This window comes from Cibotium barometz, chromosome 19, assembly GCF_041138505.1.
Source record: "Cibotium barometz isolate CiBa-2024 chromosome 19, ASM4113850v1, whole genome shotgun sequence".
NCBI lineage: Eukaryota > Viridiplantae > Streptophyta > Polypodiopsida > Cyatheales > Cibotiaceae > Cibotium > Cibotium barometz.
In genome coordinates, this window is record NC_141064.1 from 31,848,683 (window position 1) to 31,860,831 (window position 12,149).

Sequence of the window (12,149 nt, forward strand, 5' to 3'; positions counted from 1 at the left end):
TTTGGCAGTGGCTCCTTCTCCACCCCCTCCTCCCCCCCCCGCTCGCCTCAGCTCCCCGGGAGGCCCTCGCAGTTCCCTGGCGCTCACCTGCAGTCCGGCGGACACTGAGCACCGACCTTGCTCGAGCACCGCAGAGGAGACTTACCATGCCGATTCGGGCTTCACGGATATCCTCTATCCGCAGTCGGCTGAGTCGTCTCGACACTAGACAGCGCTCGGAGGCTTTTGATTATTCCTTCACACGGCTTTTTGGAGCGGAGGGCCCCCATGAGCCAGCACCCATCAGAGTTCATGTAGTGATACCTCCGGCCCGAGGGGAGGAGGCATGTGATTCAGCGGTGGCCTTCTCATTCCCTCTCTGTGGCCCTAGCGGCTGGGAGTGGACCATGGATCTCGCTCTTAGCACTTTTAGGAATCTGGCAGTTGAGTTTTCTCACCATGTGAGCGATCTGGAGGCGACAGACGTGATAGGCCGACTATGGGAGTTGGCTCATTTTTTCTTTCATCCCGGGAGTGTGGATGCCTCCGGGATTTGACATTTGGTGGTTCGCATAGCACGCGACCCTGGATATGTATGTATACACGAGGTTGCTTTGTCTGAGCGGGAGGCAGACACAGCCAATGGCGCCTGGTCCGAGATTCTTGCAGCACACCGGGTGGGCAGTTTCGCAGCCGCTCAGATGGGGACTATTCTCCATCCAAGCCGCTTGCAGAGGCCCGCCGTACGGCTGAGACAGCCTCCACCTCAGCAGGCCATCCATGAGGATCATCTCATGGAATGTACAGGGCCTTGGCGGCGCACACTATATACGTTATCGTGGTTGCTTGCGGCAGGAGCTTCAGAGATGCCTGGTTGGGGGCAGTATTGATATTTTGATGATGCAGGAGCACCATTTGGGTGAGAGCAAGATCCAGAGATACGGTTCGGTGATGCCTGGTAGATGGGAAACCTTTTGGTCTGCAGGGTTTGGCCCCTTGGTGGATGGGCAGGGAGGAGTATGTATGGTCATTGCGGATGTATGGCAGCAGGCCATTGTATTGCGAGATCATTGTGCCTGGTAGAGCACAGTATGTCATTCTGAGGATGCATGATGAGCTCTTTGGCGTGCTCAATGTCTATGCGCCCAACCATGCTAGTGCTAGAGCAGAGTTCTGGACCCAGGTTACGGATGCATTGCCAGAGGCCGCACATTGGTGTGTCGGGTGAGACTTCAACATGCTTGAGGACCCGGCCGATAGGGTGGGAGGCAGTCGTGTTACAGTGCACGGCACGGAGCTTACGGCATGGAGCTTGCAGCTTGGGAGCGATTTTGCATGACACTGAGGATCACTGATGCATGGCAGCATGAGGCTTTCTCCCGCTCTCAGGACAGTCTTAGTTTCTCTCGGTCGGATCGCCGGGGGCAGGGAGGGACTAATCTATCACGGATTGATCGCTTCTATGTGGGCGACAAGTTAGGGGAGCGAGGGGGCTCCGTTGGCATTCTCGCTGGCACCTCTTTTTCAGACCATGCGCCAGTTATTTTGACACTTGAGGAGAGGACACAGGAGACCAGCTTGCAGTTGAGGATCCCAGAGAGGGTACTTACAGATCCTAGTCTCGCTGAGGACATTGAGATGATATGGCATGATAGCCAGAGCTCTGACCAGGATGCAGCAGGCCAGTGTGCCCAAGGACTCATCGAGCTCAGCTCTTTTTTGCACGCTGCAGCCTTGACACGACTGGGAGAGACACGTGAGCGGGAGTGTCGGTTGAGACGTAGCCTTGCTTCGCTTCAGCGCCTTCAGGAGCAACAGCCTACATGTGAGTGGGTGGCGTCCTAGCTGAGCAAGGCACGCCAGGAGGTTAGAGAGGCAGAGGAGCACAGACATGAGTTCTACTATCGTCGCCAGGCCTCTCAGTGGACGCAGCTTGGTGATAGAGTGACTGGGGAGTTTTTTGAGATCACTGGACCTCGCCATGCTCGAGCAGGAGTCCGCCAGCTCAGGAGGGAGGACAGATCGGTAGCCACTGAGCCCGGGGAGATCAGAGCCATTGCCACTGAGTTCTATAGAGACCTGCTTTCAGTGGAGCTAGCCACTAAGGCTCGGGATGCTTGCAGACAGACTGTGTGGGCCCATGTGCAGAGGAGGGTCACAGATCGTATGCGTACAGTTCTGGGTGAGCCTCTTTCAGAGGTTGAGCTTGCTGAGGCCTTGAGGGTCCTTCCGCGCCATAGTTGCCCTGGGGAGGACGGATTGACGCCTGCCTTTTTTATGCGCTATTGGGACCTTTTGGGGCCAGGCCTCCGCAGGGGCTTTCAGTATGTTTTGGACACTGAAGCGATGCCACAGAGCTTTTTAGAGGGCTTGATCTTTCTTATCCCCAAGGGGGAGGCAGTATCAGATGATATTCGGCATTGGAGACCTATTACGATCCTCAATACTATCTACAAGGTCTTAGCAAAGGCCTTGAGTTTGAGGATCCAGCCCTTCCTGGGGGAGTTGATTCATGCTACCCAGACAGGATTCGTCAAGGAGCGTAGTATCCTTGACAACATTTTCACCTTCTGGGAGGCAACGGCCCGAGCTAGATTTCTCGGTGAGAACCTGGTTGTGATGCTTCTCGATTTTGAGAACGCATACGATCGAGTCGATTGGAGTTTCTTAGAGGGCACTATGCTTCGCCTGGGCTTTGAGCCAGTTTGGATTCGAGGAGTGGCGGCTCTATATTTCACAGCTCGTAGCCAGGTGCTGATGGCAGGAGGACGGGGGCCGAGTTTTGAGTTGACTAGATCAGTCCGTCAGGGGTGTCCTCTCGCCCTGTTTCTTTTTCTCTTCTTTGCTGAGGCTCTGAGCATGTATCTGACGGTAGAGGAGGTTGGTTTGAGAGGACTCCAGCTCCCAGTCCGGGGGGAGGACCTCCTCGATGCTGAGTTTGCTGATGACACGGGTTTATTTTTGCATGGCCAGGAGGCCAATTTTCAGAGGGCAGAGCAGTCGCTTCAGGTTTTTAGTGCAGCTTCGGGAGCATTGATCAATTGGCGCAAGACACTGGCCTTTCGGATCAGTAGCACTCCCACTCCGGCATGGAGCCCAGACCCGGGTTTTAGATGGATTCCTCCTGGCACAGCAGTGCGGTATTTGGGATGCCAGATTGGACTAGATTGGTCACCTGAGCAGCAGATTGCCCCGCTTCTTCTGAGCATTCGGAAGAAGCTTTTGTATTGGAGTACAGCTCGGCTATCCTTGGCTGGGAGGGTGGTGGTGGCAAATCAGGTGCTTTTAGCGACCATGTGGTACATCACGTCTTGCTGGATCTTCTTGAGCTCTTGTATCAGCCAAGTACAGAGGCTGATTAGGAACTTTCTTTGGTCTGGGCGGGATGATCAGCCAGCTCGGGCTAAGGTCGCTTGGGCAGTTATTACACTTCCGTTGGCCCAGGGGGGCTTGGGCATTATAGATCCAGTTGATCAGAGTAGAGCCTTATTGGAGAAGCTTATTGTTCGGAGGTTGCTTCCAGGCGCTGAGCCTTGCAAAGAGCTTCTTTTGCAGCAGCTGTGCAGGCTCGGGCTCCCCCCAGCAGGGGGCACTTGGGCACCAGAGATACGATGGATCTTCATAGAGATGAGGAGGACAGGCCTTAGTAGAGGATGGGAGGACAGATTTGGCTTGAGCATCCTGCGAGCTTGGGAGTTGCTGAGACCGGGACTCTCTCAGAGACCTCCTCCTTGTGATGAGGAGCGGGCCAGATAGCTGCTCATCTAGAGCCCAGCGGTTCGCACAGAGCAGGGTCATATGCTGGGTTCTCGGCCTCGTCTAGCCTGGGGACCATTGGCGGCAGGCCCAGCACGTAGTTTTGGAGACTGGTAGGCCTTCTGCAGCCTCCCAAAGGAGATCCAGGTGGAGAGGCTGAGTCACTTCAGAGGGGGGCTGATTATGAGGGATGACATTCAGGAGGCACTCACAGAGGAGTGGTTCACGCCTCTCGAGCCAGTGGCCCCACGGTGGATGGGAGCCTTTACACAGTTGGAGATCTTGATTGCTGTGAGAGCTTGCACTGAGGATGGTAGATGCCTCTACTATGAGATCCAGGATGAGGGAAGACTTCAGAGAGTGGAGGTGGAGTCGCCTTTGGTTGCAGAGTGCATTTTTCAGAGGATACGAGTAGTGGCCGCCGCTTCTCGGAAGTGGCATATTGACCCAGACCCTGTAGATGTGGACTCTGATTGGTGCATATGGACATATGCAGCGCGTCCCTTGGCCCGGCTCCAGTGGGACCCTGGCGAGTACGAGTGGCATGATCCTTATGCATCCCCCGAGGCCACAGAGATCACCTTTTTCGAGTATACTGTTCAGTTGGGGCGACATATTTTGACAGCGAGGAGGATGGTCTCTCCAGCTGCATCGGAGCATTGGCGGCTACAGGGACTCTCACAGGAGTTCCTGGAGGATTTTTGGACCAGGCTCTGGGCTAGTCGACAGGCACGCAGGATCTCGACTTTCCAGTGGGGCTGGTCGCCCACAGGGGCTCTGCAGTTGGCACCTGGCTTGTCTACAACGGTCTTCCGGCGGCCTGCGTCCGATGTGGCCACCCTATGGAGACATAGAGACATTGCCTATGGGACTGTCCTCAGGCACAACAGATTTGGCTGCGGATGCTGCGCATTCTGGCTCCCCTCTCTCCACAGGGTATGTATACGTGGGGTGCCGCTGCTCGGTCGACTTCGTCAGGGCCTGCTATGGGCTATGAGATGGAGCAGGACAGCCAGGCCATCAGATTCATTAGAGGCCAGCCTCGCCTGGTTCCTTCACCGGATTTCTCGTCCGCCGGCTGGACACAGGAGAGGGATCTACGATGGGAGCTCCTCAGCAGCCTCACCATCTGGTTCACCTGGAGAGCCCGGTGTTTCAGGGCCTTTGAGGAGAGACTGGAGCCACCAACAGAGACTGTTCGAGGGATTTGGCAGGAGTTGATCCACACCCTGCAAGGACAGTATGACCGCATCCCCGGGGCGACTCGGATGAGGCGATCTTGCGGCGCCAAGCCTTTCACACCACTTGGCGCAGCGGCCTCTTCTATACCCTACACGCGGGTTCCCCCCCGCTGGCACTATAGGCCACCTGTTTGGCTTTTCCCCCCTCCTATTGTATGATATAGCCCCTCAGTTCTTTGTACTGATATTTGTACCTTTCTGCACCTAGGGAGAGTCTCCCTATCTGCCTTGCCTGGATCTCTGCTCTGTTTTCTTATGAGCAGGAGAGGTTCTTGTGTAGCCCTACAGGTGTTTTTATATAACTAATGAAAGGATCTTTTCTCGAAAAAAAAAAAGGCAGCCTGAGACCCACAACACCAGAGGCAGCCCAAAGAAACCTGCTCATAGCCTCAGCTACAATGAGGTATAGTAAAGGGGCGAGGGGACAGCCCTGCCTCACTGAACGAGAAATCTGAAAACACTCACCGTGCCCCCCACCGCCTAAAACAGTGCTATGAGCCTCCCTGTATGGGCAAGACACACCTCTGATCCAGTTTTGGGAAAACCCTGTTGGATAAATGTAATCCCAACTCCTTAGTCCAATTTAATATGTGGTGGTTAGGCTAGTGGTCAGTGGTTGGTGTAAAGCCTACAAATGGTTGGTGCATATGGTTCATGCAACTCATGCAACTAAAAATAGGGTAGAGGAGTCTCTAAATAAGATACAAGTCGTGATCAAGTGATTATGTAAGTTTGGTTCATGCCTAATCATAATCAGTGTCTTTTTGTGTTAATCTCAATACAATTTTCTGCATATACCAGTTTTTGTCCCTCATGTTCATGATGTTTTGTACAAGCTTTGATCCACCTTGAGTATGTTTTGATCAATGTTCATAGTTGAATTATCATATCCAACAAACCCCATGTGTGCCATAGTGTCCTCCAAAAAATCCCAATCCACTCTATCATAAGCTTTTTCAAAATCAAGCAAAAGAATGGCAAGAGGTTGCTGACTAGACTTTGCCCACTCGGTCGACAACTTCCCAGAAAGAAAAGATGTTATCAAATATACTCCTTCCTTGGAGGAACCCATTCTGGGTATCATGGATAGTCCTTTGGAGAATCGGCTGCAACCTTATACTCAAGGCTTTAGCTAAGATTTTATATGCAAATCCAAGGAGGGTGATGGGCCTCCATTGCTTGACGTGAGTCTTGTCCCCACTCTTGGGGATAAGGTGAGTCAGCCCCTCCGTGAGGTATGGAGGCATCATACCAGACAACCACATTTCCTGAAGGGCAACAGTGATAGCATCTCCAATATGATCCCAAAAAAGAATAAAGAAGGCAGGAGAAAGACCATCATCCCCTGGGCATGAACCAATGGAAAGCGCATGCAGTGCGTGAAGGAATTCATCCTTCGAGAAAGGGGCATCCAGGGATGAACACATAGCATCTGTAATGAGCCTGGGCATGCACTCCCAAACTTTCTGCTGTGCCACATTTCTTTGAGGGGAGGGCAGCTTTGCAGTTAGCAAAGACCGATAGAATTCTGAAGCAATATCCCTCACCTTATCAGGCTCAATCTGAACCTCACCCTGTGAATCCCGCAAGTACCTCACAGAATCCCTGCTATGGGAAGGCTTGTGTGCTGAAAAAAAAATCTTTGTTGCATCTGCCACCCATCCGACTCCAAAAGGCCTCGTTCGCATGAAAGGCGAACTCAGCCCTCCTGTCCATGGCCAACTGCAGCTCTGCTCTAATTGTGGTCAAGAGGTCTGTAATCCAAGTCGCATGTGGATGCTTTTCATGTTCCCTCTGAAGAGCAGCAATCCTACGCCTAATAGCTCTCTCCTTGTCCAGAGCCTCCATCTTCTTAGACAAGGCAATGCTATGATAATGATGGCTGGTCCTCTCAAGAGCTAGCGCAATATTATGACGAGAATCAGGACCGTCACAAGATCTCCATATCTCTCTGATCTCAAGGGAAATGTCAGCATCTAGATAAACAGAGTCAGGGATACGGATACGGGGAGAGGCCGAGCGAGCCCCAGGCTTCCTGAGACACAAAATGACGGGGCAATGATCGGATTTGGTGGTGCCAGGCATAATAGCAATGGTGCCTCCTCTGTCCAAGGACCAATCATCCACATAGAACCTGTCCAGACGTGCAAAGATGCTCTCATCCCTGTTCCTGCGGTTGTGCCAAGAGAAAGATAAGGAATTTGGCCTTCTCTGGAAGTCATAGTTAGTCTAGCAATCCCTGCCAAAAAAGGAAAGCGTGAACCTCTCCCATGAGGCTCGCTCCAAAGGGTGTAAACCCCCTTCGCGTCCACCCTTCTTGTCAAAAGGTTTCTCAACGATATTAAAATCTCCTCCCACTATCCAATGATCAACCTGGGGAATGACATTTGTAATGGTGTCCCAAAAGGACACCCTTTCACCTCTCACGTTAGGTGCATAGATATTCAAGATTCCCAATTTCTGACGCTCGTGCATGATCAAGATCCACTGCGCTCTAGTAGGGATGATAACACCGTGCCCAATAACATAAGGTATAATAGATGCTGCCACTGAAATACAAACACCCCCTCTAGTCCCAACTGCCGAGGGCGAGAAGGTGTGGCTAGAAAGCATCTAACCAGTTTTGCCACATTGAGATCTATCCAATTTATGTTCCTGCAACAAAAGCACATCCATAGACCCTCCTGTAACAACAGGGTGAAGGTGGTCCTTCAGAAGGCGCTTCCTACCACGGGTGGGAAGCCTGCCAAGGCCCTGAACATTCCATGAGACGATTCTCATGAAAGAGAAGAGGGTTTGACCCCCGATCTAAGAAGACAATGGGCAGCCTGAGGACGCCTCTCATAATGCTGGAGGACGGGAAAATCCACGGGGCAAAGTCCACTGACATGCCCTTGTCCGAGGCCCTGCACCATGCCTACATATGTATGAGAAACCTGTTCGCCCTGCGGGGCATCAAGGGCAATGGCATCATGCTGCAATACATGATCCCCACTGTGCTGAACATCCTGCATATCGCCTTCTCCAAGTAGAGAGGACTCCACAAAGTAAACCTGATCTGAGATATCATCTCTCTACAAAGATGCATCAGCTGACACATCCCTCTGACCAGAGACATCATCTATTTGTACATGATCCGAGGAAGCCTTCCCATCAATCGCACCAGGGGGCCGGGCGTGAGAGACAGCTCGCCACACCTGGCGGACTGAAGGACGGGAAGGAACCAAGGGAGGTGGGGCCTGAGAGGCACGCTTACGAGGCCTCCTGCGACCTCGAGCCTAAGGACAATCTCGAGCAAAGTGACCCTGTTGGTGACAAACCCGGCACTGATCGGGTTTACCTGCAATCTCCATACGTTGCTTCAAAGGGCCACAAGGGCCCGGAAGCAAAACATAGTCCTCAAAGAGCTCAATGTCACGGGCAAGAACCATGACCCTGGGGACAACATCCGCCGAGGCAGAAGATGTCGGCAAGGCGTGAAGGGGGGGCACTTGAAGAACAAGCCCAAAGGCAGACCCGATGGCCTCTAACATAGGCTAATATGCGTGAGGAAGACCTGGGAATCTGAGAGTAATCGGGAAACGGTTCCGGTCTTCCTCAACAGGGTCAAAATAGCTGGAGTAGGGAAGAAAGAATATCTTCCTCGGGCCCAATGGCAAAGGGCTGCCCTTCAAAACCTCTGAGGCTGCGTCCTCAGAATCAAAATCCACTTGGGAAGAAACCTCTTCCAAGCAACCTGACATCTCGAAAGTGTAGAGCGAGGTCGGAGGGCAGAGCCGCCAAGACCCAATCCCGAGCCTTGAGACGGGACGGGTGAGATCCAAACATTATGGCAATGAGGGTCGTTTTGGAGTCTTTCTCTATTTCGGCGTAGAGGACCGCGAGCTCGGCTTCGGAAAATACAATGGTTCGCCCGGCCGAGGGAGAATGATTAGCCATGACGCTAATCCAGGAAAAAGGCCGACTTGAATCCGGATGAGGAGCAATCCGAACCAAGGGGAAGAGGAAGGCGTTGAGGCGGAGGAAAGAAAAGGAGGGAGGAAAAGGGAAAAGCAAAAAGGAAAGGGAAGCAAGGGGAAAAGGCTGGACACAAAGGCGAAGAGGGGTGGGGGAAGGGTAGCGCAACAGGGCTGCGCAGAGGGAAGAGAAGGGCGGGCAGGGGCAGGGGCAAACAGAGGGGAAGGAAAGGTGAATTAGGGAGGGCAAAGGCAAGGAGGGGAGGCGGAGGAGGATGGGGGGCGAAACAGGAAGAGAAGCGGATGGGCACAGTGAAGGAGGAAGGAAACGAAGGAGGAAGGAGGGGGCAGCGAAGGAGGAAGGAAGCGATGGCAGAGGAACAGAGGTGGAGGCGGAAGGGAGCGATTCAGGCAGCGAAGGAGGAAGGAGGGGCGCAGCGATGGAGGAAGGAAGCGAAGGCAGAGGAACAGAGGCGGAGGGGAGCGAATCAGGGTTCCGGGAGCTCGCGGTGATCAGCGCTTGCTATCTCGAGATAGAAATTTTTACTAGTCTTTTGAAAGAAAAGGCATCCTTTTCATTGGGCTGGTAGCATCCCAAGTGGTTGGGTATGACAACATCAATGTGCACAATCCTTTGACAAGTGCCCCTCAGATGTTGCATAAACGGCCATTACCATATTGGAGAATTTGGAAAATTCCCAAGACTTTGGGGATTTTCTTTTCAATCTACTTTTTGGTGTGTAAACTCGAAAGTTGTCGGAGAATGTGCATTTAGAACCTACTCTTTAAGCTCTTTCCAATGATATGACACATGAGGGGGTTTTCACAAAAGCTTAAAAAGGTTTACCATGGTCCCTTTTTTACAATCTTGCAAAATGGGAATTTGGATTTTTCCAAATTCTCTAATATGGTGTTACCTGGCCCCCTCTTTGGCTTTTAAGCCTCTTCCAATTCAGCACTGTGGGGAAGAGTGTCTCCCAACCAGTCCACTGAATATGTGTAGCTGCCCAAAGAGGTCTACCTTACTCATTCACGATCAAGTCATTCAACATAATGGATTGTCTATTAGCCTCCTGAGCTGACCGAATCCCAAGCCCAAAGAAGGGATCCAACCAAAGGGGAGGATGGGGGCCGATGCTGCCTCTGAGAAGATAAACGTGGGCTGTATATCCAGTCACCTCCCCTAACCAGAGTACACCTCATAACCTGCTACATGAGAAAGTCCTTCCATGGCTTAGTGTCAAGAAGAAATCCTTTGACAACCTTCTTACAAAGCAATGCCTTACACTGCACCTCTGGGTCTATGCTGTTCAATCCCCCCACTTGCATGGGTAGGATAATGGCTTCCCAAGCAACTCTAGCCTTGGTGTGTACTGTGCCATCTAATCCCGACCAAAGAAAATTCTGAAAGAGGCTAGTAGGACTTGGTTAACCACCAAGCTCTAGATGCCAAATCAAGCTTCTGGCTACTTAAATGCTGAAGTTTTCTTTTAATGCTCATGAACACAGGTGCGAACTGTTGTGTTGTGAGGAGATGTCAATGCCAACATGGCAGCCAAGGTATCTGGTTGTGCATCGTTTCTCAATCCAAGTGAATCCTATATCCAAACCCCAATCTGCCTGTGGAATCATTGATCCAGAATCCCACCGATTCATGCCAATTAATGGTGGCTCCTGTTGCCAAACAAAACATCTCCAAGGTTGTCCAGAAGGCACAAAGACATGCATGTGAAGCCCTTTTGCAAAAGCACCTACCTTGATATATGCCAACCCAACAAGCATTGACCTGACCTTAGGACACCACAGCTGTTCCGTTGTATGTTGCTGGCATTTTAATTCTTTTCTCTCTTTTTTTTTTTTTTGGGTAGAAAAGAGACTTCTATTAAGTATGAATAGACCATACAAAAATCATGGCCAGAGGCCGGAACAAAATAAAAAGGTGATCTCAACCAATGTGGGGAACAAAGGTGCCGAGAGAGTCTTATAGGGATTATTAAAAAAAGATCCCTTGATCTGACTCCCTCATGAAAACAGTGCACTTTTCTTGCACACATTTGGATGGTCCTTGTTTACAAGCCCATGTGGCCATAAGAGTGAATAATATCTCCCCATATAGTACAAATGCACTGAGTGTTGTATATCTTAATGCCCTCAATAGCCTTTGTATAGTACTGATGCACACTCACCCCCGGGGGGGGGGGGGGGGGGGGGTGCGCAGCAGTACAAGGAGCTTAGATTCACAAAACTACCTGTCTTGTTTAAGCTGAGCCAGGATGCTTGCTTCACTAATCCATGTGTAAACTGGATGTCCAGGTAGAGCGAGATAGAGAGAGATGCGCACAAAAGCACAAGTGCACAAGAAAGTTAACTTTCCAAAATGTGTACTTTGAGTCTTAAAATATTGAAAATACTGTACTTGTAACTGCTTTGGATGTGCACAGAAATCTTGAAATGTAGAAAAGAACATTACCTCTTTCTTAGGTGCAACTACTTTTGCAATTTTTGCATAAACATCCATAGCTCTGACCCACATGCAAAGACTTGTAGCTGCATTACTCTGCTTTTGTACGAGCTCTGGTGTAAATGATGGATCTTCTATATATTTGAAAAGCTTTTTTTGAATCATTTGATTGATTCCATCTTTATTATACTCCAAAAGCCTCTTAATGAACGAAACATCTCCCATGATCTGAAAACACATATAATGTTGAGTTTTATGAAAGGTTTCAAAAAAGAAGGTTTGCTTTATTCAGAAATAAGGGTGCATATAAGAATTTAGGAGCCATTTACCTCAATAAATCACTTAATTAAAAAAACATGCTAGTTAATTATAGGACATCTGGATTTTAGAGCATGCCTTTTTAGCTGTATCCCAATCTGATTTCTCGCCAAGGAGGACACAGACTGCTTCCATTACCATCTGCACAAGTGGAGGTGGCTTTGCAAAAGATTTTATCTCAGTGATGTCGTTCTTGTTGAGTGAGTTCAAGGCTTCTACAGCTGCGTTCAAGGCTGGCATTGCAGCATCAAGGTCTTTTTGTGCATCATCCTTCATCAACTGTGTCTCTGCTGCTTGTTTCTTGACCTCAGATTCTTCTTTTTCTACTACACCTTTAACCTGAAATGCCACCAGTTGTAAAGTTCATGGAATAGGAAGGCTTGCTGAACAGTCTCCTCCAGAAGATAGCACGATCACTAACAATGTTGGTTAGTAGGT

General features: G+C 50.6%; 1 protein-coding gene across 1 annotated transcript in view; it reads right to left on the reverse strand.

Moving 5' to 3' along the window:
- Positions 1 to 12,149, reverse strand: part of LOC147628461 (uncharacterized) — a 128,893-nt gene that overhangs the window by 44,826 nt on the left and 71,918 nt on the right. The window contains exons 12-13 of the mRNA XM_086813611.1: positions 11,790 to 12,050; positions 11,403 to 11,621 (exon numbers count right to left, since the gene is read on the reverse strand). Coding sequence (XP_086669737.1) covers positions 11,403 to 11,621; positions 11,790 to 12,050 — 480 coding nt within the window. The remainder of the gene's footprint in view (positions 1 to 11,402; positions 11,622 to 11,789; positions 12,051 to 12,149) is intronic.